The sequence below is a fragment of the Conger conger genome, chromosome 15, assembly GCF_963514075.1.
Source record: "Conger conger chromosome 15, fConCon1.1, whole genome shotgun sequence".
In the NCBI taxonomy this organism is placed as follows: domain Eukaryota; kingdom Metazoa; phylum Chordata; class Actinopteri; order Anguilliformes; family Congridae; genus Conger; species Conger conger.
The window spans coordinates 21012858-21040441 of NC_083774.1; the positions used below are offsets into that span (position 1 = coordinate 21012858).

At 46.1% G+C, this 27584-nt stretch overlaps 2 protein-coding genes across 2 annotated transcripts in view; both read left to right on the plus strand.

The window, feature by feature from the left end:
• Nucleotides 1-6430, plus strand: part of LOC133111072 (inactive cell surface hyaluronidase CEMIP2-like) — a 29021-nt gene extending 22591 nt beyond the window's left edge. Inside the window, exons 18-23 of the mRNA XM_061221232.1 lie at nucleotides 2307-2489; nucleotides 2985-3210; nucleotides 4090-4191; nucleotides 5310-5467; nucleotides 5995-6104; nucleotides 6185-6430. Coding sequence (XP_061077216.1) covers nucleotides 2307-2489; nucleotides 2985-3210; nucleotides 4090-4191; nucleotides 5310-5467; nucleotides 5995-6104; nucleotides 6185-6384 — 979 coding nt within the window. The 3' untranslated portion in view covers nucleotides 6385-6430. The remainder of the gene's footprint in view (nucleotides 1-2306; nucleotides 2490-2984; nucleotides 3211-4089; nucleotides 4192-5309; nucleotides 5468-5994; nucleotides 6105-6184) is intronic.
• LOC133111561 (cell migration-inducing and hyaluronan-binding protein-like) overlaps nucleotides 1-27584 on the plus strand; it is a 47701-nt gene that overhangs the window by 18114 nt on the left and 2003 nt on the right. Inside the window, exons 3-28 of the mRNA XM_061222026.1 lie at nucleotides 7389-7545; nucleotides 9721-9858; nucleotides 10171-10309; nucleotides 10398-10634; nucleotides 11090-11269; nucleotides 11580-11650; nucleotides 11778-11873; nucleotides 13533-13654; nucleotides 14026-14173; nucleotides 14420-14611; nucleotides 17437-17606; nucleotides 19167-19376; nucleotides 19591-19796; nucleotides 21400-21469; nucleotides 21952-22080; nucleotides 22507-22592; nucleotides 22828-22959; nucleotides 23146-23181; nucleotides 23487-23642; nucleotides 24033-24213; nucleotides 24446-24661; nucleotides 24802-25013; nucleotides 25456-25641; nucleotides 26286-26490; nucleotides 26914-27000; nucleotides 27364-27521. Coding sequence (XP_061078010.1) covers nucleotides 7494-7545; nucleotides 9721-9858; nucleotides 10171-10309; nucleotides 10398-10634; nucleotides 11090-11269; nucleotides 11580-11650; nucleotides 11778-11873; nucleotides 13533-13654; nucleotides 14026-14173; nucleotides 14420-14611; nucleotides 17437-17606; nucleotides 19167-19376; nucleotides 19591-19796; nucleotides 21400-21469; nucleotides 21952-22080; nucleotides 22507-22592; nucleotides 22828-22959; nucleotides 23146-23181; nucleotides 23487-23642; nucleotides 24033-24213; nucleotides 24446-24661; nucleotides 24802-25013; nucleotides 25456-25641; nucleotides 26286-26490; nucleotides 26914-27000; nucleotides 27364-27521 — 3815 coding nt within the window. The 5' untranslated portion in view covers nucleotides 7389-7493. The remainder of the gene's footprint in view (nucleotides 1-7388; nucleotides 7546-9720; nucleotides 9859-10170; nucleotides 10310-10397; nucleotides 10635-11089; nucleotides 11270-11579; nucleotides 11651-11777; nucleotides 11874-13532; nucleotides 13655-14025; nucleotides 14174-14419; nucleotides 14612-17436; nucleotides 17607-19166; nucleotides 19377-19590; nucleotides 19797-21399; nucleotides 21470-21951; nucleotides 22081-22506; nucleotides 22593-22827; nucleotides 22960-23145; nucleotides 23182-23486; nucleotides 23643-24032; nucleotides 24214-24445; nucleotides 24662-24801; nucleotides 25014-25455; nucleotides 25642-26285; nucleotides 26491-26913; nucleotides 27001-27363; nucleotides 27522-27584) is intronic.

Sequence of the window (27584 nt, forward strand, 5' to 3'; positions counted from 1 at the left end):
CTGTGATACAGTGCAATCTGCTTGTTGACTGTGGTTGGTTGCAGTGTCCACTGGGATACACTGTTACCAGCAGGGATCTTAACTGAAACCGACAACAAATGTTAAAACGGTTTGAATTCAGTGGGTGTAGACCCCTCCACACACACACACAACTATGCCAGCCCTGGCCTGCGGTAACCAGACAGCGTGTCAGAACACTCTGAGGAATGACAGACGCAGGTTTCACATGTTGAAATCGGGTGGCTTTGATTTATTGAAAAATGTGTTTATTAGGACAGCAAAAGTGCTCCTTTTCCATCATAGCCCTTCATTAGCTGCATATTGACTTGATTTACTGCAGACGGCTCAGCAGCGAGCCACATCTGGGATCTCTGGAGACCGGGGCTCACGTATGAAATGGCGTGGAACAGCTGTGTGAAACAGCTGGCGGGGGGAACGGGTTTCACGGGGGGAAAGGCCGAAAAACATGGGCTGTTCCCTCTCAGGTGCACCTGCTGGGGCGTTGGGCAGCCCCTGGCTGTTTGCTCTTTTGAAGAGCACTTCATTTACCTGTCGGCTGAGTGCAGTCTGACTGCCTGAGTTCAACAACATGTTGAACAACCCACCGCAAATCTCACGAGATGATGTGTAACCATACCCCAGTTCTTTAGATAGTTCCATTGACGTTAGCTTCTTGATTAGATTGAATTATTATGCCTGTGCAGCTGCTCACAAGTCAGTACAGTAGTACAGATCTGCTTGTACAATAACAAGCAGGTTTTACTTTTTAACTTGTTTTTTCTATTGCGCTTTTACATGATTGGCTGATTAGATAATCGCATGAATAAGTAGGTCTAATTTGTTCCTAATAAAGTGTAAGTGTGAGTGTAAGTTATGATGTTAGCCATAATATATTCCAAGGGATTGTTTTTTAATGTTAAAATGATACTTGTGCATTACAAAAGCCAAGCTCATTATCACATATTTATATTAGAGACATTTTTGTCTTATTCCATCTTATCTGACAGAGATGGATGATGAAGATGTATTTTGAAATGCAATGATTGGGAACGCCTCATTACATTCATGCAGTGTTCTTATTTCTGTTATTGCAGTCTTATACCATACCAGAACACCTATCCATTCTTTATCAATGCCTAATCTTTCATATTTGAAGTCCAAAGATCAGTAATGCAAAGATTAAAGAGGAAAGGCTGGATTTACCGGTAATGCACCACAGAAAGCTAAGCAGCCATTAAATGTTACATTGGCCAGTCAAAGACGTGCGTCACATACAAACGAAAGGGGACAGATCACATTTCACAGCTGTCAGTACAGAGAGAAACTATCGTCTGTTCTGGTGCTACATGTCTGACAGTATAATTCAGCAGGTATTTTCATCCTTTATGCCATTGGCGCCATCTGCTATCTTTCCCCCAGAGTGTAGTGTGCTCAGGACTGGCAGGTGGAAAGACTATGATCCAAGAACATGCGAGATCAGGTAGCCATTAACCGTGCCCCGCTAACATGTCCTCTGTGACTTCATGGATGTACAGCTTTGTCATGATCCAATCTTCAACCTCCAGCTTTCAGCTGTTTATGTGCGCTGTCCTTGTGAATTTATAAAAGAACTGTAGATGGCTGCACACGGCCAGGTTGGAACTGTACGTCTGGGGCCATTGTGATCATCGATTACAGAGTCCAGGTCTTAGAGAGAGATAAGCTTATCATTGCAACAGAGACAGTGATGGTGGAAGGGGTAGGTGAGTGACAGGGGTCGGTCTCTCTGATGGGGAAATGGCCAAGGAAAAAAATAAGAGGCATCCAGAGAAAGCAGATGTGCAAGACAAGTGCTAGTTTGAAGACATTTTCATAGTGAAAACACTGAAACTGCTTTTTACCACATTCCATGGTACTATAAAAGGAGTAAAATGAAACTAGAAATATTTTCACATTATCAGCTGTAATGATTGTAATAGTTGTATTTGTAATAAATAATAAAAATGTAAGGGCAGGGCATGGCACAAAGCTCCTTTCATTGGCTGGCGTGCTGTAGGCTGAAAGCTGGTCCTGTGATTGGTTCAGGTGCTTGGTTTAAGGGGAGGCAGGATCATACTGTTTCGCTATTTCAGTTGGTGTGCTTGGTTTTGGCTCTCTGGTTGGTGTGCTTAGTTTCAGGGCAGACCAAATCACGGTAGTTTGGTTGATTAGGTTGTTGCGTTTGTTTTCAGAAGAGACATTATCCAAATCGGTGATGTGTTTTGGCTGTATGATTGGTTGGTGTGCTTCGTCTTGCCTCTCTGATTGGGCGGTGTATTTGATTTCAGGAAAGACTGGATCCTGTTGGCGCTGTGCTTCCCCAGAGGAACTGTATTCAAAGTTGTGTCGGACATCTACCAGAGAGAGAGCGGGAGGGTGCAAGGCGTGGCGCATTATGATTCTGCACCTTCCCTCAGATCCCTACAGGAAGACCGCAACAACAATCTCTATCACTACAGCAACAGGACAGGGTAAGGGAGGGTGATTCATCAACAGTAACGCACAGCTGGCCCCTTTTCATGGAGCTGATTAACCAACGGTTTTGTTTTCATGTAAATGTTTGAGATCGATGGCTCTTGCCATACTGATATAACCACTGTGTATAGAGGCAGGTTTTTTTTTTTTAATTCATTTTGGCACCTGTGGTTTGGATGAATCATTGCAAAGCATGAAATAATCACCATTGTATAACATAATTACAAAATTATAGTTTAATCTGTATTTAGTCACGGAATTTGAATTTTGGAAAAGCTCTTGTACAATGTAGTATGATGGTTAGAGGAGCGGTGTAGTGTCATGGACTGAACTGACTGAACTGCAAGTGTAAGCAGGAAGTTTATTCTCGAGTGAGGCCTTGCTGTTATACATTTGCACAAGGCGCTGAGCCTGTTGTTCCGTAAATGTGCAGGAGTGTCACTGGTGTGGGTAGATGAAACGAACAGCCCTCCTGTTCTGCATTGCCCCAGATACCTGTTCCTTTACCTGCAAGCTGCTCACCAACGGCTGGGCCACAGCTACTGCTCAGAGCATGGCTGTGAGAGGATCAAGATCCAGGCCATCATCCCCTCCTCTGCCCCAAGGACTTGTCACCCCCACCCCTTCTCCAAAAAGAGGAGCAGCAAGGATCCCCCCCGCCGGCTGTGGGCATCAGAGCGCGTGACCACGACCTGCCCCCTGTGTGGGGCCCCACAGGTATGCCTATATATGTATACTCAGTGACCACTAGGTTGACCTGTAAACCAGCTTGTTAATGCAAATATTTAATCGGCCAATCATGTGGCAGAGACCTAATGCATAAAAACATGCAGATGTGGTCAAGAGGTTCAGCTGTTTTTTCAGACCAAATATCAGAATGGGGAAGAAATGTGATCAAAGTGACTTTGACCGTAGAATGATTGTTGGTGCCAGACTGGGTGGTTTGAATATCTTAGAAACTGCTGATCTCCTGTGATTTTCATGCACAACAGTCTCTAGAGTTTGCAGAGAATGGTTGAAGCTGACAGAAAGGTGACAGTAACACAAATAAGCACACATTACAACAGTGGAATGCAGAGCAGTGTCTCTGAAGACTGAGTGTATATGGTATATTCACATACCATGATGTGTTTTTCAACATAAGTGTCTTTATTCTGACACCAAACCCACCACTAGAGTGCATTGCCAAAAAGCTAATTTTGGCCTCATCTTACCATAACGGCAAGTTCCAATGTTCCAGCATCATTTAGCAAACTCCAGATGTTTATTTTTGCTGATTGCCCACAATAGAGGCTTTTTTCTGGAAACCATTCCAAAAATTATTGGCATAGAGGGAGCATTTCATGGTAGATTTGGAGACTTTGTGCCCCCAAGTTCTTTAGATCTACAGCTATGGTCCTTCATCTTTGCATTGCTTTCTGAACTGCCTGCCTTGCTGGGCACTTGATTCCTATACCAGGATATTTTATATTTATTTGTTTGTAAATAACCATCCATCTCCTGAAAAGAGAAGGTCAAAACCTGTTAACCTTGTTTCTACTGAGAGCTCTTTGCCTTTCCCTGTGATCCATGTGGACGGTGTCTTGTTGAATCCAGGTGGCTGTGTCTACAGACCCTCTCCAGCAGTATGTGAGGATCCAGGTCCTGTCTCTGAGTAGCACCAGTGTTCGGCAGGGCCTAAAGTCTGCTTTCATTAAGGTAGGATTTCCGATCATTCCCTCACAGTCTGGATGATTGTGCTGTGTTTAAGCACAGCCACTGTTTCTTTAGACCTGTTGGTATGTGAGTCTCCTAATGCTGAGCTTTAGAGGTGGGAAGAATAGGTCCTAAAGCTGAGTGCTTTGTGAAGCTGAGAAGGCTCTGTGTTTGCCTTTTCCCCTAAGGTCCCATTAGTCAGTGCTAAATATCTGCAATGCTGTGGATCCCCATTTGACGTGCTGTGTTATACACACAGGGGATTTGGGCATAAGCCATTGGTTTGTGTGAGATTATGGGGATTAGCGCCACTCGCGTGCCGTGTGAGCTGTGCCTCTGGGTGATGGCTCCAGGCGAAGTTCATGGCTCACGTGTGATGCTATCTGAAAAACGCAGATTCATATACATTATTTTATGATTGGTGCAGGACCATGTAATGTTGTTCAAAGTTCCAATGATGAAAGTGTATTTTATAAAGTGTCTGGATGGAGTCTGACGTTCATCACATGTTAGACATTAGCCCTCACTGCCTCTGGAAAATGCTGCTCACCTATTCATGTATTTGAGAAATGGCCAGCTGCTTACCTACATTGCGATAGCATTGGGTAAGATTGACCACTTCCTGTCACATGACGTAAGCCTGATCGGATAGGAGCAGACAATGGAATTTCCCACATGTCCCCTGGCAACTGAACAGCAAACCCCCTGAAGAAGGAAATTGCTTTTCTGCTGCATTATGACTGGGATTACACTCTAATGCTATGTTCAAACAACAGACGTCAAGCATTTTGGTGAATCACTCCATCAAAGCTGGTCACTTTTCGGCTGGAAAAAACCCAGGCCATAAGAATAATGATCTGAGATGGGTGGGGAGGGGGCATGGGGCATTGGCAGGGATCCATGGCCATTGTTGCATTAAGGCATATCTTCAGATTCTGCTGGGTGGGTTTCCTGATCTGTCTTCAAGGAAGCTGTTGTTTGGTCGACATTACTGAAAGGATATTTCCAAATGATGAGGTTGGGCTGCATGTGTGGTTTGGTTATGTTCTGTAAGTGGATGTAGTGATGGAGGAATAGTGTTTTCCAAGCCTGGTTAATCCTGTCGGTTGTCCCCTCTCCAGGTAAACGAGGAGGTGTTTCTGTTTGGAATGACGGGGCTGTTTTTTGTGGTGGTGGACGCTTGCACGGGACACGTGCAAGACAAGAAGCACTTTGAAATGACGGCGGTCACCCACAACAACACTGCAATTGAGTCTTATATCATCGCTGTGAAAGAGAGGTCAGCAGCTTGTAACACACCCTTTTTCTGTGAAATGGAGAGATATAGAGACAGAGAGAAAGAATCTCTTTTAAGACCACCCTTTCCACTGACATGGGAGAGAATCTCTTTGAAGTCTTTGTTTTACATTCCTCTGTGGGACGTCTGTTTTCAGAGTGCATTGCAGAGCAGCAGTGTTAGCCGAGTGCTCTCGGAGACTGTGGAGATCATAGAGAACACTCTTTTTCAGAATGCAGCCGTAAGCTCCTGTTTCAGCTCCAGTGATGAAGTATATGTATATGTGGTCCACTCAAGTTTAGGAAAATAGAAAATTCGCTTCGGCAAGGAGAGACATGAAGGAACTGACCTTGCTTGGATTCAGTCAACATTAATCTTCTTTATCATTACCAATTCATGAACATATCTGGTCTTTGGGTTGTGTTTCTATTTGAAGAATAGTAATGCTGGCATTTGTTTTTGTCTTTGTTTATATGACCTTTCACCCCTCCTGTCAGGACTAACATTGTGCTGATCCATCTGACCCCCAGGTCCATAGTGCTAGTGTGCTCCAGAGACATCTCGGACCTGCTCGGGGATACCAGGATCTCCGTCTTCACCAAACTGGGATCTGCAAAGCCCGTCAGTCTCTTCCGAAAAGGTGATGCAGCGTGACAGGAACACTCAGCCATACTCAGCTCACCGAGGCTATAACTGTTATCCCTCTGTTTTCCTTTGCAGGAAGTCTGGCCTTTCTGGGGTACAGGGGCCAGCCCAGTCCACCCTGGGTGAGGACCATCAGTCGGGGCTGGGGGGAGGAGTGGGCCTCACTGCAGCACTATGTACCGCTGGCGCTACGGACTTATGGGTGCCTGGGGAGAGAGCGGGAGCCCCACGGGGCCAACGCCATCCCGGGGGGTCAGCACTGGCCGGGCCCCTGAGGGGTAACCCCCGAAACACCCACTACTCATGTCTGCTTCTGATTTTATTGACCAGTCCTTTCTGTTCATTTTCTCACTCCTGTATTTCACCTGTATCAGCTGATGCCTGAATAAATGCTCCTGTGGTAATGGACAGCCTGGTCTCCCGTGTCTTATTTTCCTCCCGTCACTCCGGTGAAAGCCCTGGACATTTTTCTGCCTGTGGAAGCCGATTTTGAAACCAGCGCAGGAAACCACTCGGAGGGCCGTTTGGTTTGATCACCCGTCAGCATGTTGCCAGCTCATCTGTAAAGTAAACATGACCAAAATGTAACACCATAACATTAGTTTGTGGTTATGGAACAACGTGGCTCATCTAGCTGATGCAGACAGAGACATTTTAAAATAAGTGTTCACTTGTAGCGGTGGGTAAAAATACACGGGTGAGGCTCTGGAGAAGCAGTGTGTGTGTGTGTGTGTATATGAGAGCTCAGTGGGAGGGTGGGGGGGGTTAGTCATCTAACCTAATGAACCTCAACTCTCCAGAGCCTCACACACCTGTAGCCTGTGTATTGCAAAAAAAAAAAAAGACAGGTGCATTTGGGTGTGTGGAAGTGCATGCAGGTACACGCATAGCTTTTTCGCCAGTTAAGATCATGGTTGTGATGCATCAGTTCTCTTCAATTGTGTGTGCATGTATGTGTGTGTACGTGTTTCGCGTGTGTGTGCATGCGTGCGTATGGGCAATTTTTATGCAGCTTGGAAAATATGTGCCAGCCTGTAAGTCCTCTATCCTCTTTCTGCCTGTCTTTGATCCTCTTGTAAAAACATGGTGAAAATGCTTGCCTGAGCACTCTGCAGATTAATACAACCGCAGAAATAACAGGGTAAGGAGGATCAGACGGCCTCCATGTCTCAGCTCCTTATGGTACTGCTGGAGCCCTTCACTCTAAAACCTTTTTTCCTCCATCTCTCTGGGTTTGCCTGGAGCAGCTGTGTGTCTGACTGCACTCATTTATTTTCAGAAGACTTTGGCAATCCACTTGACCCGCAGCACTGCAGCTGACCCTCTACGACCTGGCCGTCAGTCCTGAAATTGATCCTGCAGCGACCTGGCCCTCAGCGCAGAGATGAAGCCCTGCATGCTGCTCCTGGTGGTGCTTCTCCCCATTATTCAGGCTGGTGAGTGAAAATAGCACAAACAACTCTGTGAGAAATCAATCAATTGCTCACAAACTATTTTTAAAATCAAATTTGATTCAATGCCATACTTCCCCTTCCTGGGAATATTCAGGAAGCAGTTGGATACCTGGCTTCTGTCAGCAATACAGAGACAAATAGACCTTGGTGAAGAAGCCTACTGCTGACCTGACTTATTATAGATTAATTTCTGTGTCAAAGGGCAGCTGGTGTTCCAGTACAGCACAAGCTCTGCTCCGCATTAGCTAAACCATGAGCTTGGTCAGCTCCAAACAAAAGTGGAGTGCAGCGAAAATTTCAGGAGCTTTATAGGGTTTTAATGAGCTTTATTTTACTGCCCTGGTACTGCAGAGAGGAGAGAAGATTTAACAGAGCCCTGGCTTCATGGTCTCTGCCTTAACCATGGGTATGAGAGCTGGCATGCAGACTGACATGGGTGTGTGTGGGAGCCACATGGTGTGAAGGATTTCAAGGCTTTACTTGATCTGAGAATTGCCTTGATAATTACACATAATATGGGTTTTTTTCTTCTTTGTGCTCCAATATCTGACAATATCAGAGGATATTTCTCTTAAGTCTTGGAGGGACCAGAGAATAAACCAGTTTGGTTGTATATCATATCAAGTATATTTAAATCATGCTGATCCTGTGGTCCTTTTGCAATCAATTAAATAATAACAAGTGTGGTTAAACTATTAACTAAACCAACAGTGGGTTCATTAGGCCACTTTATAGGCGGTGTTTTCCTTCTGACAATTGAACCGAAAAGTCCACAGTTATTAGATGAGTCAGAGATGAAAGGTTCTGAGGAGCATTGCTGTGACCTTTAAAGATTTCTGGAGACACCGCACTGCCACGTGGAGAACAGAGTGTCTGCCACGCGCTCAGCAAGCCACGAGAGAGACAGGGTCTGGCTTTCTATTCCAACCCGAGCCACAGCAGATGAAGGAATGTTGGCCTGCAACAGGACTGTGACACAGCGCTCAGATCGCTTTATGAGTTTATATAAATATACTTTGGCCTTTTCATCCTTTTCTTTTATTTACACGGCTCCGTCTTTAATTGTAATTACAAACAGCGGCCTTACAGCACTTTTACTTGCCCCTTATAATTACAAATGACACCTCTGCCCAAGCCTTCCAGAGGATTAGCACGCAGCATGGTAGTGTATCTCGTAGTAAAACGGCAAGAGATGAGACTGATGCTAGCTTTAGCTACGGGTTTTAGCATGCGGGTTTTAGGTACATTGCAGCCCTATAGACAGTCCACCCACTCAGGGTTGGCAGACTTAGTCGTTACAGTGCACGAAATGAGCAGGAAACGACTCCCCAGTGATGTGTTCTTTCACAACTCTCAAGCAGCTGAAACAGCAGAATAGTTTACAGACTAGCTATTTTGATAAATTTTTTGCCTTTTCATTTTCTTGCAGATGAGCCAAAAAACCTCCTAAAATGAAAGGGGGATCTACAGAATGATATAATACATTCTTCAAGTGCTCCATTTTCCGACATACCTTTTTTCCAGATTTTTGCTGATCTGTGGTTAGATATTGTGACTAATCAGATATTATTGTGTGCTCTTGGGTTACCTTCCCCAAAGTTCACCGTGGGTTCATTCTGTGTTTTTAATGGAACAAAAAAAAAAACGAACCACTTCAGCATTCCCCAACCTCAGATAATGTTCAAGTCAACTTGCGGCCTTGTTTTTGTGGGAACATTAACCGCTCGCATTAACCGCGCAGGCTCCGCGCATAATGTGCCATGTGTGTTTGTGTCTTTAAGGTCTGCAGATGTATGCAGTGTATGTTTGTGTGTGTGTGAGTGTTTACCCTGGCCTGCTGACAAAATACACCCTGTAATTACATGGAGGAATAGACAGTTTAGATTCACTGTGAGAAGTCAACAAGTCATATCTCCAAACCATAATCCTCATGGAGCAGGAGACCTCCTTTGTTACTGGGATTTTTTGTTTATTTTAAAAACTCAAAGATCCTTTGTTTGAAACCTGTAAAATCCCCCAGTTGTGTCGTGTTAAACTGCTTGACTGTTTTATTCAATGGTTGCTTGATAGATTACTTGAGTAGTTGATACATTAACTAATTTGTCTTTCATTCCTTGATTGATTGATTGTTTGATTGACTGTTCTCCATGTTGGCAGTTTGTCCTGATAGCGATGCAGAACTCCAGACCTGGACTCCTGGCCACAGCAGTCGCCATCGCGTCCTTATCGCTTACGGCAGGAAGGTCCTCCTCACCTCCTCGGCCACCGTCCACTCCGTGGAGATCCGGGACGGAGGTGAGGTGACGCTGCGTCTCCCTGCTCTTCCACTGCTGTGTGATTTATCGGCACAATCTGGGATCTCTGCCTGAACCAGACTAGCCCTCAACGTGACTATAAATCACGCTATCGACCTCTCCTCCACTTTACCTAGTCCCATATCATTTGTGTCAGGTTGTTAATCTCCTAAAGCTGCAGCTGTCATGAAAAAGAGGATTGAGTGTTTTTAGGTTGTAATGCATTGTCATTTAAGGGTGCGTGACTGAGCTGCATGTACTGGCAAAGAGGAGAGAATTCAACAGCAGTTTTTACTTTCGTTTTTTCTTGCAGGGAAGCTTGTCATTGCAGACACAGGTCGTCCCATTGTGCTGCGGACAAAACACATTCTTATTGGGAACAACGGAGAGCTTCACATCGGCAGTCCGGACTGCCCCTACAAGGGCAACCTCACCATATCCCTGTATGGCAGGTATGGAGAATGGCAGGTGATACCGTAAATCCTGACCTGGTCTTGAGTGGTTGGGGTCATGGGTTTCTCTGTGCTTGACGCTCCACAGAGCTGACGATGCAGAACCGGAGCACAGCTACTTTGGGCGGAAATACATCGGAGTGGGAACAGGGGGGACCCTGGAGATACATGGGCAGAGAAAGCTGGCCTGGACCTTCCTGAACAGGACGCTGTCTCCTGGAGAGGCCGATGAGGACAGCTACCACTACGAGAGGGGCTGGGGAGCCAGGGGCATCATTGTCCATGCTATTCGCCCGACGACAGGGGAGGTGCTCCATTCTGATAGGTCAGCAAGCTGGCTGCTTACCAAACGGTTTGATTGATGAATTCACAATCTCATAAATACTAGCTTGTCTGAGTTACCTTACATTTCTGGAATGTGTGCTATACTATCTGGCTGTACCATTATCAAGAGTGTTTACATTTATTTATTTAGCATTTATTTATTCAACACTTTTGTCCAAATTGACTTCCAAGGTCAAAAATATAAAAATAATTGAAAGAAATTCAGCAGAGAAAGATGTTTTGCAAGAGCGGTGAAATACTTTCACAGAGAGACTCTAAAGTGGCAACAACAGCCCTGATGCACCGTTATTATTTCAATAATAAGGAAACTCTGGCACTCATGGACTCTTACAATGTACCATGTGGTTTATCATTTATGGAAAAATGCAAAAGATAGCAGGTAAATGTCTCTCTTTGTAATGTCTCACTTGTTGTAACGTGTGCTGCTGGCCTCAGGTTCGACACATACAAGAGTAAGAATGAGAGCCGGCGGCTGGCTCAGTTCATAGACACAGTGCAGGACGGTGTGATTCTGTCCATGGTGGTGAACGATGAGGGCTCCACCAACCTGGAGGACACAGCCAGGAAGAGCCTGGTGAAGTTAGGCAGCCGCGAATTCCATCGACTTGGCTTCCGGTGTGGAAATCTCACGTTTAATTACATGATCTTGATCTGTAGTACAGTTATACTGTAGTCACATGACCCCACTCTGCTGTGTTATACTGTAGTCACATGACACCACTTTGTTTATATGCTTTATTGGCATGAAATACAAAGCATACATGTGAATAATATCACAATAATACTATTGCAATATTAATATTAAAATAATAATAACTATGATTAATGTGACAATATACAACAATAATAATAGTTACAGCAACCATAACAATAATGAATCAATATGCACATGTTTATGCATGTATATTCTCTCTCTCTCCCTCAGTCACCCTTGGAGTTTCATCACAGTAAAAGGAAGCCCATCGTTGTCTGTAGAGGATCGCGCAGTTTATCAAGGTGACATTTCTCTCTGCTTTCCTGCGCTTGTCTAATGTTCAAACACACATTTATTTCTGTATAATGTGACAGTCTCACACAGTTGTGCTCCTACCCTGATGTTAGTCTGTATTCATTCCCTCACCAGGCACCAAGTCTTCATCTGAAGCAAAGAGTTCACGTGTTTTCAGTTCTGGAATTGGAGAGCACTTCACTGTTATTGCCACCAGTCAGTGGGTACAAGGTAACCCCAACCTTTCACCCGAATAAAGACCCTGGTCTACTGCCACATACCGAAGCCCAAAAGGGGTCAAGTGCTTGTCAGATTTTCATCCAGTTGTTTTTTATTCATAAGTTAATTTTTTTTTTAAACTGATATTGCTCAAAATTAAACCCTGTCTGTAAGTTTGTATGAAATGTGGCCATGAAAGAATTCATGTTCGGATTAAATTTAAATTGTTGGTGTTGGTTGATAATCTCCCTGGAGTGCAGCTCCAAATTGCTTATGTCTCTGATTTCTTCTTTTGGGTATGGATATATACAAGTAAAATGCTTGAAAATTTGGATAAGATATCAGCAATAGGGGGGAATGTTTTCCTTAAAATGTTGTCATCTAACAATCTAACAAATTGTAAAATATGATGCTGGTCTGCTGATTCCTAGAGCAGAGTCTTAGTATGTGCTGCAGCTGTCATAAATCCATACATCACTGATTCGGTTCAGTTGGCAGACCTGCACTGTTTCTCAGTACCAGCATAACCATAGTAACGTGTGATGTAACCACGGCAACCGAAGTATAAGCATGGAACAGCGATAAATATATTGGATAACATGGCACACATTAGGAATCGTGTTGGCCTGGGACATGATTATTCACAGAGTTGCATACTCTCCTTGGCCCGAAGGCTCCCTCTGTACTCCATTTAGAAAAATATGACATTTATTTTGTCAATCCCACCCTCAGTGCCACTGCCAGTGCACTACAATAATAATGAAACCACATGGTGGGCTGGCAAGAGCACTTACAACTACAGTGCACTATGGCACATACACAGACTCAAACCACAGTACAGACAGAGAAGCAAGCACTGACTCAAAACACCACAGAGGCACAGGCACTGACTCAAAACACCACAGAGGCGCAAGCACTGACTCAAAACACCACAGAGGCACAGGCACTGACTCAAAACACCACAGAGGCACAAACACTGACTCAAAACACCACAGAGGCACAAGCACTGACTCAATCTGCAGCACAGACGCATACATCACACTCTAAAGAGACCAAACGTTTTTTTTATTGGGCAGTTTTGGGAAGTCAGAGTTGATGTAATGGCCGTGACATTTTCACACCGTCAGCTGCCCACCAAAGGGTATCATATTCTCTCTGTTATTTTATGCAGCACAAATAGTTATTTCTACAATGCCTCATATTTTACAAATGGTCTACTGAAGGCTGTTAGGGTGATGAATGTGCAGAAGGCTTGTTTTGATAGGAATCCTCCCTGCTTCCCCCACTCATTCCTCTGCTACTTCACAGTGTTTTATTTGAATGCAGGCCAACTATGTAGGGCAATATTGTAGCTGGGTGGAGCAGGGTGTCGCAGGAGAACTCCCCCATGGCTGCTAATTCAAATGGGACTGTTTGAAGGGAACAGTCCTGCTGTGAGTTGTAATGCTTTAGTGTTAACATGGGCTATGTGTGTGTGTGAGTGTGTGTGCATATGTGTGTGTGAGTGTGTGTGTGAGTGCATGTGTTTGTGTGCGTGTGTGTGTGTGTGCGTGTGCGTGTGTGGAAGTGTGACTGTCAGATTGGTGGTCAGTGAGATGGGCAATAGAAGCGTGGCTGGTGTCACCCAGCTCTGTTGCCATGGCGACTCTAAGCCACTGGTCTCTTCTGCAGAGGCGGAGTGGACCGAGTGGTTCGACCGGGATGATGAACGCGGATCAGGTGACTGGGAGAAGCTGGCAGACCTCCACAAGGCCTACCCAGACCGCACCTGCAGCAGCCCCCTGGGAATACAGGTGCAGTCTTCCACAATACACTGCTCCTCTCTGTGTGGTAACAGCAGTCTGGACAGGGAGGAAGGGTTTCATTGAGCACAGTTTCCCTCATGCCCCCTCTGGATGATCCACCTGCTGTCTGCCTGTGCCAGTTGCATTTGTGGTGCAAGAAGGCAGCTGCACAGCTCAGGTGGAGAACAGCAGAATGAATAAAAATGCTGGCTGGCTGTATTTACTTGGGAAGAAAGGGATAGCTGTCACACAGGTGTTCCCTGCGGATTGGATGCTTGGTCAAATCATGCGTAAAACACCGTGAAGGTGGGAGTCAGAGGTGGAAAGCGTGTGTTTTACCTCACATTCCAGACCTAACGCTGTCCTTTTTCATGCCACAGGCAGTGACTCAAGATGGAGTACCGGCTAATCAGACCGGAGAGATATTCCACAAGATTGACAAGGACTATGGGTTCGTATGCCTGAATAAAGATCAGCCCGATGGAATCTGCCACAACTACAGAGTGCGCTTCCTCTGTGGAAAACTAGGTACTTATGCCACCGTGTTATTACTGTCATAAACCGTATTGTTCTGTTTTAGTACTATGCAGTGTTAGCAGCTGCACAGTGTATTTGTATCAATGATGAAAGTTTTGATCTCATCCATATTACTGTCCAGGGTATTAAATGGCCATATGGGGAATTAGCATGAATGCAGAGTTTGTGTATGTGCATGCTAAAGCTGGCTGTGGGTTTCTGCATTCTGATTGGCTGTGTTGTTGTGTCCATATTCAGTCAGGCCCCATGCCTCCATCGCCATAGAAACGCATTCCAACAACAGCGTCCTGGAGTTGGTGGACGATGCTAGCACCTGGCGGGCAGGGGACAGGGTGGTGGTGGCCAGCACTGACTACTCCATGCACCAAGTTGAGGAGTTCACTGTCCTGCCTTGCACTTCCTGCTCCGTTACTCAGGTCAAAGTTCAAGGTTAGTCACACCCTCTCTGTGTTTCTGTATGCGTCAACCCTATCCTGTTCAGTTCAGCCAAGTTCAGATCAGTTAAGTTTAGTTCAACCGTTCTTCTTCTTCGAAAGCGTAATAATGTAAAAATGCAGAAATCCTCTTGTGACACGAGGGCCCGACTATTTTTAAAGGGGTTTAGCATTCCTCAGATTTCAAAAGGTTAAGTACTCTGACTAAATACAGGCATCTCGGTTGTCATTTTAAAAGCATTTCTCAACATGACAGTGCTATTTAAAAATAATAAATGCTGTCCTCACAGGCACTAAACTGAGTTTCCCTGCTGATCAGACACACAACACTTCAAAAGTCAGCCTGTAACTCAGCGCCAGATCTCTCTGGGTCAATTAAACCCAGAAATGTCTGTCTCTCTTTTTCTCTCTCCTGTGCTTCTCTCTCTCTCTCTCTCTCTCTCTCTCTCACTTTCTCTCTCTCACTCTCACTCACGCTCTCACTCTCTCTCTCTCTCTCACTCTCTCTCTCTTTATCTCTCTCTCTCTTTATCTCTTGGCATGAAGACACTTGAAGTCGCCTCATTTCCTTTTTTACAACTGCTTCCAAATGAATTTAGACGGGTGATTTTTTTTATGTTGAAGACATTACTGGCACCAATAGGAATTTCATTATTATTGTTGTTGCTCTATTTGGCAGCTTGTTCTGTTCTCCCCAGATTTGTTTTATTAAATAGTCAGCCTGTTTTTTCGTGATTAAAGCTCCATCCAATCAGAGCGTTCTGTCCTCAGTCTGTGGTCTCAAGGCTTGTGTGTTGTGTAGGGATATTCTCCTCTCCTATGAGCTGTGTGTTGTGTGGGGATATTCTCCTCTCCTATGTGCTGTGTGTTGTATAACGACTCCAGTCCGGGTGATTAGTTTCAGGGAGATGTGTGATTGGCTGAGTCAGTGTGAGTTGTCACTGAGCCATGCGGTGTGACTGAGGGAGGACCCCTGCATGTGACCCACCGTAAATCACCGTGGCAGCTGGCACACAATGGCCGCTTCTGTTCCATGTGCTGTCCTGAGTGCCAGAGAGCTCCACGCTAAGCCTGGAGGCTCGGTGACCCTGCTGGGAATTCTGTGTTTCTGTATTCCTGTATTGTGCCTTTTCCTCTGCACTGCGTTGTTCTCCCATTCTCCCTGCCACTTGTGACTCTGGGGTTGTGCACTATTGACTCACCCATGTGGGAGGATGCACCCCTTTTATTGCATAATAGCAAATCTGCTGATCTGTTTGGGAGCCTGCAGTCTACCTGCAACAGCTGCGCATGATGTGTTCAGTTAAATGACTGCGCAGCTCAGCTTTGGGAGCGGGAAAGGAGAGGAAGCTGCAGGCGGCTGCACGTGATTCGGAGCCGACATGGCGATTCGGAGACAACATGGCGATTCGGAGCCGACATCTGCTTATTCATTCCCTCCTGAAGTCATTTCCACGGCTTTGCTGTGGGCATGGAATGCCTGTGGATGACATTTGGAAAATATTCACAAGACTTTACTGTCAGAGCTCGGAGCACAGCTTGGGGGAAAAAAAAGGCTTTAACAAAAAAAAAAAAAAAAAAAGGGGATTATCTCACCCCACCAATCCCCCTAAAACCCCTCAAATCTCCCCCGAGGCAAATCATGTCAGAATCAATCCCAGTGCAGTGATGTGAAAAGGAAAGAGGTGTGTACAGCCCCTCACATCTGTCAGAACGGACTGTACATTTACATAAAAATGCACTGCGACAGAGTGGGGATGGGCCCTGCATGAGAGAGCCATTTCAGGATCTGTATCATTAAGGGATAGCATGGAATATCACAGACACACTTCTCAGTACTTGCTCAAAGGTATGACCTGTTATGACAAATGGCTGGCATATGTATCTTACACCTCAGGCCTCATGGGGACCGCTCTGTCCCACCTCCTGTGCCCCCCCCCCCGCCCCCCCCAGTGGCTGATGGGGGTCTGGTCTTTTGTGCATCTGTCTAGTTCTCTGGGGTTTGGTCAGGTTTGGCCTAATTCTCAGTAAAGCAAGATTTGGCCCAAACTGCTAGCTCAGTGGTGGCTGTGGTTTGGAATGGAAAGTTAAAATAGAGAAGCAATAAAAATCTAAGAAATTATAGCTTCTCTTCCTTGAGGAAAACCGATTTGTCAATGACCCATTTCTTTCTGTGTTTGGGTGGTCTCATTGGAAAACATTTGGTTCCCCCACACAATGAGCAACCGTGTTCAGTCCTATCTGAGTCAATCCGCCCGGCTTCCCCAACACCCTGTGCACACAGGCAGTCCTCACACTCAGGCTCGATGAGCAGACGTACCCCAAGCACCAGACAAACTGACCGTCTGGATTTCCTGTCTTAAAATAACATCCCGAGGCCCATTCATGTTCTCCCAGAGCAGTGTTGAGTGTGTGTGAAGTGTGAACAGGAAGTGTGGCTACAGAAACTGTGCATGGTCTGCTACTGTGACCCCTGATGAGTGATGTGATAGAGTACCATTTACTGTCAAGCAGTAATGGTTTCTCAAGCTTACATACATAACATTAATATCTAAGCTGCCACTGTGAAGCACATGTTTGCACCTGAAACATGTCCTGAAGCTGTCTGTGGTGAAAAGCAGTTTTCACCCACCAGCTATATACATTCTAAGGAAAGGTAAGGCGTAGAAATATTGAAGTAATGTTATCCTGTAGGTCTGTTTTTCACACATCTGCTCCAGTGTCTCTACCTCTGCTCTGGTGTTTCTGTGTGAGATGTGGAAGGCATATCTGAAGACGCTTGGGTCTAGTCGATTGTAATGAGTGTAATGTCATGTGCAGGGAAGCCGAGCTATCTCCACATGGGACAGGAGGTGAATGGGGTGGACATGCGGGCTGAGGTGGGTCTGCTCACCCGAAATATCCTCATCCAGGGGGAGATGGAGCCCCAGTGCTACGTCAATGAGACCTGCAAGTTCTTTGACTTTGACACGTTTGGAGGACATATCAAGGTAAGACGTGACTCCAACTGTCATTCGCTGGAGTCAGTGTCTGTGGATTCACAGCGATTATACATTCTGTAGTCACTTCAGAGTCATTGTAAGGTTTGCTATCTGCATAGTCACAGTTGACTCGCCTTAGTATAGAGCCATTGTTCTGCTATTGAAAATCGAACAGTTGTAGTCATTTTTCAATTGTCTTTTTATTTTCTGGATAGGTGTGGATAAAGATAAAGATGACTATGTAGGTGGAGTACTACTCTGGAGTAAGATTATTTATGAAGCAGTTCAGTGGGCCCTATTGGTTAAGTATTGCAGGTGTGGGCCTAGGCTTTGCTATTAGCTAACTATACCCAGGAGTCCACAGTGGCAGGACACAGTTGGCTTCACCTCACCATGGTTTGAATCAGCCATGGATCCTTGGATTGCCACTGCATTAACCCACAGGTTCCCAGTCAGTGAGAGATACTCCTCTCCTTTGATGGGCTCTAGCTCTAGTTCTAGTAGAGACAGTTCTGGGTCACTGTGTCAGAGGCAAGGGGCTTCACAGCCACTGCAGCGATTCAAATCTCGTGCTTTGAATCAACTGGCAGTTGTGTTCAGGGGAGTGTCGTGGATCAGTGTTTTCTTGATATTTATGTCTGGTTACTATTTCACTACTCCGATTAAATCTAATGTGGCACTATGAAATATGATCATTGTTTTGGACATACTTTCTATTTAGCCAAAATATTTTTGCTACATTAACAGAAGACAGATGTTGACTGTAGGCCAAGGAGTTGTAAACAACAAAATATCAGTGCTAACAACCTTTACACTTCAAAGTATTTAAGTGTAAAGTACCAGGAATGCTGGTAATGAAATGGCACAATAACCTTGTTTTGAACATTTTAAAATTGGTCTTTTCCTGTTTTATTTGCTGTTACTTACTGACAAAGAGATAAGCTACTCCCCCAGGGGGAAAATAACTGAAATGCAATTTTACCAGGCTCTGCTTATGACTAATATGACTTCTTATGACCACAATGTTCTCAATCCAATTAAACTGCAGTGCTGTGCACTTAATCAATGTTGAATTGAATGCGGTTTTGTAAAATCTGGGTCAGATTGAAAACAACAGCAAAAACAAGCAACCAGTAGAACCTCTTGGGTCATACTCATCTCATAATGTCATTGCATTGAATACATTTCAGCTGAGTTGCTGTACCGCACGTAGCATATGTTTTGCATGTGTTTCAGCTGTGTCCCAGTAAATATGCTCAACATGTGCTTCAGCTGTGTCCCAGTAAATATGCTCAACGTGTGCTTCAGCTGTGTCCCAGTAAATATGCTCAACATATGCGTCAGCTGTGTCCCAGTAAATATGACAACATATGCTTCAGCTATGTCCCAGTAAATATGCTCCACACATGTTTCAGCTGTGTCCCAGTAAATATGCTCAACATGTGTTTCAGCTGTGGTACTATAGATATATGCTTCCCATGTGTTTCTGTAGTTCGTATGTTTGTGGAATTGGACCGCAGTTTGATTGGTTAGACTCAGTGTCACACAGAGTGTTTGTGTGTGTTGCAGATGGAGCGTGGGTTTAAAGCGGTGCATCTTCAGGGGGCAGAGTTGGTGCACATGGGACAGCAGTCCATGGGGCACTACCCTGTGCACTTCCACATGAATGGTGACGTGGATCAGAGAGGGGGCTACGACCCTCCCAGCTATGTGCAGGACCTATCCATCCACCACACCTTCTCCCGCTGCCTGACCATTCATTCTTCAAACGGCCTGCTGGTGAGTACACACCCGGTCACCCGCCTGCTAGCTCTGGGAGAGGAAGGTTCCAGTAACACTTTTATGACCTGCAGTGAGCTGTCAATCATTCATGCATTTCCACCAATCAAACAGAATGTTTAGGTCAGTGAACGTGTGATAGGGTTGCAGAAGCAGGTAATTCGAGCCCTTGTTCCTGCTAAAGCTGTCTTGGGTTTGCGCGTGTCCCTCCTAGGTGAAGGACGTGGTGGGGTACAACGCTCTCGGACACTGCTTCTTCCTGGAAGACGGTCCAGAGGAGAGGAACACGTTTGAGCACTGCCTGGGCCTGCTGGTGAAGGCTGGCACACTGCTGCCCTCCGACAGGGACGGCAAGATGTGCCAAGACATCACCAGCGGGGCCTACCCCGGCTACGTGGCCAACCCCCGGCAGGACTGCAGGTGACACACCGGCCCCCTCCCTCTGCTGTCATTCTCTCGACTCACTCACAGTCCCCGTTTTCCTGTCAAACCTCCCCGCTATATCCCCTGAAATTCCACACTCCGGACATAAATTGTATTGTACTGTGACAGGAAGATTAGTAATGGTGTTGGCAGCAGTCGAGAGAGAGATGTCATTGGAAACACGTAGATCTGCTCAATCTGTGCCTGATCTGAAACAGGACATCCTAATGGAACACTTTGCAGTTTTACCCTGTAAAGTTTCTGCATCATATTAGTGGTGGAATACTGTCATTTTCCACTCATGGAAAATGTGGTCAATCATGAAAAATGAAGGCATTACATTAAGTAAATATCAAGCCTGGGTGCCAACAGATGTCTCATTAGCTGTACAGATTTGTGCTAAATTGAGGCAGCTCTCTTAATTGAGTTAAGTGGTAGGATGCAGAATGCATTTTTATCTAAAATGAATTTGCGTGCCCCAAGACAGTGTAGACTCATTACAAGCTCCGCTTATCGGAGCTATTTGTGCTGAAAATTGTGGCTTCTACTGCTGGGAAATATTCACCTTTGCTGAGGGGCCTATCATTTTGGTCTCCTTCTGTATTTAATTATTGTGTAAATAATGATCCTTGGTTTTCATATGATGGCTTATTGTTCTGCACTCCTATGGTTTTAATATCTTCAGGATCATGATCTCATAATTGGGTTGTTTTTAAGTTCGCTGGAATTCTGCGGTACTGTGTGTTCCTGCGGTACAAACGCGTGATCACGCTGCACCACGTGAACAGCACATTAACACTGAACCCGTAACGCACACGGCACGTTCTCTGACAGCAGTGACAGATATTCTCCCACTTAGTGCTGGGTCCAAATATAACCCATGCTACATTAACAAAGGACCTAGTAATAAAGTGTGAAATAGTTACCAGTACAGATGTGTCTTGGCAGGCAAGAGTTGAAGCTGAGTCGTGGCCTTAGTGAGTAAGTGGAGAGGTTTGTGGTATGGAGTCACGAAAGTTTGTGAGAAACAAAGATTCTGAGAAGTGAACAGAAAAAATCTAAATCTTGAAGAGGAATCTGACAAAAGGTGTCCAAAACAAAATAGAGTGAAGAGAAAGTAAAGAAAGGAGTGAAGGTTAGCTGTAAAACCTTTCTCAGGCTCGCAAAGTGATTCATATAACACAACACAACCTCTAGAAATACGAGAGAGAGGGTAAGCCTGTATTTCTGGCTCCTTTTAAAAACTTCCACACCTGAGAAACGCGCATAAAAATAAGGTAGTCGCTCATACCTGCTGCCAAGCACCCACTGCCGTTACAGTAATTAAACAAAAATCTGCCTGGAGCAACATCACACTGCTCTCACGTTCAGCTGTGTCTGTGTCCCAGTATCCCCCAGTACACACGCCCTCGAACACACACACACAAACAAACACACACACAAACAGAGACACATACACACACATCACCCCTTCTCTCTCTCTCTCTCTCTCTCTCTCTCTCTCTCTCACACATACAGGAACACATTCAAAGTGCTATATGAAAGTGCATGTTATCAGGAGGTGAGGTGTACTCACTCAGACTATTGCTGTTCCTTGCAGTGCTACGTCTACATTCTGGATGGCCAATCCCAATAACAACCTCATCGGTTGCTCAGCTGCAGGGTCAGAGGTGAGGTCTACCCACCCCATTACTCCGTACCCCTCTGGTGAGAACAGAGAGCAGAGGGGCTGAATCACATTGCAGAGCACCTCAGAACCTGAGGTCAGGTTCAGGCTCTGAGCAGGCTGACTCATTCCCATTTCAGCCAAGAGCCTTTCCTGCATTTCTGTTTTCTTATTACAATTTGTGCACGCGCATACCTTACTGTATGTGTGTGTGTGTGTGTGTGTGTGGGGGGAGGGGGGGGTATGTTTGTGTGTATGGGCACATGCTAGAGTTTGTGTGTGTGTGTGTGTGTGTGTGTGTGTGCATGAGTTTGTGCATGTTGAGTCAGTGTGTGTGTGTTTGTGTAGGAGTGTGCATGTAGATGTGTGTGTGTGTGTGTGTGTGTGTGTGTGTGTGTGTGTGTGTGTGTAGGATGTGCATGTAGATGTGTGTGTGTGTGTATGACTCTGCATGTAGACGTGTGCTCATACTGTGTTTCTCTGTAGGAGACGGGGTTCTGGTTTGTTTTCCATCACGTTCCCACTGGGCCATCAGAGGGCATGTACTCGCCTGGCCAGACAGAGCACACCCCCATGGGCCACTTCCGCAACAACCGCGCCCACTCCAACTACAGGGTGAGCCCCCTGGCCTCAGCCATCGCCCCAACATGGGCCACATCCCCCATTTTGGTCTCTTGCTGAGCCCTAAGTGAGCTTCGCTCTCTATATTAGCATATATGCACCTGTTACCACCATGTGCTGAAAGTGAAATATACTGTATTTATTCTCAACACATTTCCACATTTCTCCCTCTTACTAAACATATTGTCTGGGCAGCAGGGAGAACACTGTACGTGGCATGGCCTTGGGTTTGAGTGCAGGCATTACTGCGGATGCTAGAGTGTGAGCTGCAACAGCAAAGCATTCATGCTGATGTGACTAAACAAGGCCATGGGAATGACAGCCTGACCCTGAAAAAGAAAATGCTTTCAATGAAGCAAAGTTAAAGAGGAAACTGTCAGCTTCATGTGTTTCTTACCAGCCTTGTTTCCATGGTTTCAGGCTGGAATGATCCTTGACCAGGGAGTGAAGACCACAGCAGCCAGTGCCCGAGATAAGAGGCCGTTTCTGTCCCTCATCGGGGCCAGGTGAGGTACCGCACACACAGCACCTGTGTTACCTGTAAGCCACAGCCACAGCACCTGTGTTACCCATAAGCCACAGCCACAGCCACAGCACATGTGTTATCTCTAAACCACACCCACAATATCTGTGTCACATATCAGCCACACCCACAATGCCTGTGTCACCTGCAAGCCACATCCACAGCACATGCATGGGGTCACAGGCAGATGAAGCATCTCTCTCTCTGGTTTGGCACAGGTACAGCCCGCACCAGGATGCAGATCCCCTCAAGCCCAGGGTCCCAGCACTGGTGCACCACCTGGTGGCCTACAAGAACCAGGATCATGGGGCCTGGCTGCGAGGCGGGGATGTATGGCTGGATGACTGCCAGTGAGTGGGCCATTTCAGTCACGTCATGTAGTACACCAGAATGAAGATGTTCCTCATGTTTGTGAAAGTCTGGTGTGGTAGAGTACTATAATATAGGAAATATAAGTGGTTACCCGTGCCATCTCATATAGGAATGATCTGTGTTGTGTTTCTGCTTGTGTTGAACACTATGTTTCCCTCTCTCAGGTTTGCTGATAATGGCATTGGCCTGACTCTTGCTAGGTAAGAGGATTAATCATGGTTCTGCTCCTTGGGCCAGGAGCTTATTATCCGCATGCTCATGTTGTGGAAATGCATGCTGTGGCTGTAATTGGATGCTGTGGATTAGGGAGGTTTGGGTACAGATCTCCACTGAATACTGATTTACACTTACTCTAACTAACCGAATGCCCTGAAAATCATGCATTTCTGATGCACTGTTATTACGATTATACTGAAGTGCGTGGTGGGGACAGCAGGAGTGCAGTGAGTTTGTGCTGGGGCTGGCCCGTGTGTGGAGTGTAATGGCGCCCCCTGTCTGTCTGCAGCGGAGGGACGTTCCCCGATGACGATGGCTCGAGGCAGGAGGTGAAGAACTCTCTGTTTGTGGGGGAAAGCGAGAACCGGGGGATGGTCAACCCGGATCACATGACCTGGGGGCCCGGTGGACCCGACCTGAATGGAAGGACCCTGCCCAGGGGCCTGTGAGTGACACTGTCAATCAAAACCTCACACACGCTGCCTCACACGCTTAACCACACACCTCATTCCATCTTTAATACAGTCCTCCTGCACGTTATCAGCCTGTCAGAGCTGTAGCTGTACTGTACATTGTTATATCTACAGCTATACATGTACTGCACATTGCTCTCTTCAGTCTCACATACTATGCTATTGGTCAGAATTAATGGTATATATATCTTATTTCATGTATTATTTATGTTGGTTATTTATATATCTGTGCTCTATGTTGGCCAAGTAAATTTCCACAACATAAACAACATAATCTGAAATTGGATTGACTATGTCTCAAAGCGGTCTGAGTGTGTAGTTGATGAAGGGAATGACCTTCCCCCCACTTTTTCTATTTTTAGTACTTTCCCAATTCGAGGCATGCAGATCTACGACGGCCCCATTAACGTGCAGAACTGCACGTTCCGCAAATTTGTTGCTCTTGATGGACGGCACACCAGCGCCTTCGGCTTCCGCCTGAACAACTCCTGGCAGAGCTGCCCCAACAACAACGTCACCGACATCACCTTCGAGGAAGTGCCTGTGAGTCTGGGAGTCCATGTAGAATCCAACTGCTTTGTGCTTTTAGCCTTTCTCCAGCCATCAAACTGCTGATGGTACAACTGCCAATTATTACAACTGGTGGGTGGGTACGATAGAGAAACAGACGGACAGACAGATAGATAGATAGATAGATAGAGAGACAAGTGCATGATTATGATTTTAAGTGCATACCCGTCCATAAATTGAGGTCTCCCATCTTTTCCGGGCGCAGATCACCTCGCGGGTGTTTTTTGGGGAGCCAGGGCCCTGGTTCAACCACATGCAGATGGACGGCGATAAGACCACCATCTTCCACGACGTAGACGGGTCCGTGAGCGAGTACCCCGGCGGCTTCCTGGTGAAGGACGACAACTGGCTGCTCCGCCACCCAGACTGCGTGGACGTGCCCGACTGGCGGGCGGCCATCTGCAGCGGGCACTACGCCCAGGTGAGCCCCTGCCGCCGTCCTGGAGGCCTGGTCTCCTGGAGGAATGCCCACAGCCCCACGTTTACCTCTGTTCTGGAGGCCAATTCTCCTGGAGGAATGCCCACAGCCCCACATTTACCTCTGTTCTGCTGGCTCCACAGATCTACATTCAGACACGAGACCCGGCTAATCTCAACATGAAGATCGTAAAGGATGAGTATCCACAGCACCCGCTTGAACTGCAGGGGGCGCTGGGCAAGAGGAACCACTATCAGCAGTTCCAGCCTGTGGTGACGCTGGCAAAGAGCTACACTGTGCACTGGGACCAGCCTGCCCCTGCTGAGGTGGTCATATGGCTCATCAACTTCAACAGGTGAGCATGTGCAAACACACATGCACACAAACACACACAAACAAATGCACACACACACACAAACACACACATGCACACACACACGCACACACATATCTCTCGCTCTCTCTCTTGCTCTTTCTCACATACACACAAAATGACACAAGGAAAAATAGTTCACGTCTAATGTGTTAATATTCTCACAATAGTTTAGTTCCTCTTGAATTTACATCCAGGTTGATAGTTGAATTTTCCTACTTGCCCTTGTTCGCTTCGCTGGCTTTCACTCTGGCCCTCTATTGTTCGCACACCATACACCTAAATGCTTATTCAGAGATGTAAAAAGTCCCTTCAGCCACTCTTTTAGTTTGATGAAAAATTATTACAGTATTTGAAATTAGCCATTAACATGCACGCACACAAGCATAAATAAATTTTGCTGTGGCCCTTTTTTCCCATGAAGGAAGGACTGGATCACTGTGGGGATCTGCTACCCCAAAGGAACAACTTTCACCATCATCTCGGACATCCACAACCGGATCACCAAGCAGACCAGGAAGACCGGAGTGTTCTACAGAACCGATGATAGGGACAAGGTGGAGCACACGCAGCTGCCCAGAGGATACTACTACTGGGATGAGGAGACTGGGTAAGAGAATCCCATTGGCTGTCTAGGGCTATGGAACATGACGGGCGTCTCTCGGATAAGTGGTTGTAGATGCTAAACTGGAGTGAATGATAGAATAATAAGGCTCTGTCCTACAAGGTTATCAGGGGGTGGTTGCTGCAGGAAATAGAGCTTCATATTAAAAAACTGAAATTAAATAAGGATACATACAACAATATAGAATAACATAGAATACGACATCAAATGTAAAGGTGTTTAAAGTGTGGGAGAGGGGCTTTCGTGTCACTGCCTGTCTCTGTGGTGGTGATAGGCTGTAATGAACTGCATCAGCACTGAGGAGGACGGAACCGTCTCTCTCCTGTGTGCAATAGGACTGCGGGTTTAACTGTGGATTGAAGCATCCATAAGCATCCATGTGGCCATAAGCTGGTCTAGCTGGGTATGAGCTTGTCTGAGCTGGTAGGTGGTCAACCAGCTACCACCAAAACATAGCTTGAGCTGGTCAAACTATGTCAAGCTGGGAGTTGATCTGAACTAGTCAACTGGCTAAACCAACCGGCTACCAGCTGTTTCAAAACCTAGCTTGAGCCGTTTTTTCTTCAGCAGAGTAGTTTGTGAAAGTATATTATGTGTAATACAGCGTATGCTTCTCTCTCCCCTCTCAGGCTGCTGTTTGTGAAGGTGCGTGCCCATGGTGACAGGGAGGAGTTTGCCTTCTGCTCTGATAAGGGCTGTGAGCGAGTGAAGATCAAAGCACAGATCCCACGGGGGAGCGGCCCAAGTGACTGCATGGCTGAGGCCTACCCCAAATACACAGAGGTGCCCGTCGTGGACGTGCCCATGCCCAAAAAGCTGCCCGCTGCCAAACTGGTATGGAGTGCCATCTGAACTTTTACCTTTTACACTACTGCTTGTAACATAGTGATGAAGTATATATTCTTTTGCTATTTTTCTTTCTATGTATCAGTGAGAAGGTCCAGGCATACCTTTATACCCCACAACACACACACACACACACATACACACACACACACACACACACACACACACACGCACGCAGACACGCACACACATACACACACACACACACACACACAGGATCCAATCTCCATACAGTGTATTTCAGGACATCCAGAGGCTCTCACAGGGAACATGTGTAGCAGTGGAGTGTTGGCATAGGCCTGGGTGTAGGGTTGTCCTTCATGCAGTTAGCCAGCAGGGGGAGCCAAAAGACTATGATTGCAACTGAAAGGATTTTGCTGTTCATCTCACAATGTTTCCTTTTTCCAACAGCGCACCACAGAGCACTTCCTGGAGGCTAAGCTGGAGTCCTACAACACACGCTTCTTCCACATCAAAGAGGATTATGCTTTTACAGAGGTAAAGTGCAGTGTGGTTTCACCCAAATAAATACTCCAGCAATAACTCTCTCTCCCTTTAATCATTAGGCCAGCCAGGGCCAAAAGCTCAAGAGATTGCTCATTTGTTTGCTTGTCCAGAGCCAGAGCCTCTGAAGTATCACTTAATTAAGTATCACTTAATTCTTTCCAGCACCTCCTAATCTCTTTGATTAGTCCTTGAGCATGCCCATTTGCCCTAATTGGCCCAATGAAAACCAAATGAAATGGCCAAAAACACATGCATGTGCCAATTCCTGGAAGTTGTTGTGGGAAAGCAAGAAATGCAGGGTGCATTTAAGCGCATTTAAGACACATTTTCACCAGCTAGCCGTTGTGTTGTCAGGTGAATGGGCAGAAGACGTACCAGGCTGAGGATGGGCTGCTGGTCACGGTGATAGACGGGCACTCGGGGCAGGTGCTGGACAGCCAGTCCTTCCGGAACTCCATCCTCCTGGGAATCCCGGCTCAGATCATCAGCTTCATCTCTGGCCTGAAAGACGAGTAAGAGACCCCCCCCCCCCCCCGACTTCCACTTCCCCCTCCCTTCCCCTGCCTGGCTCTCAC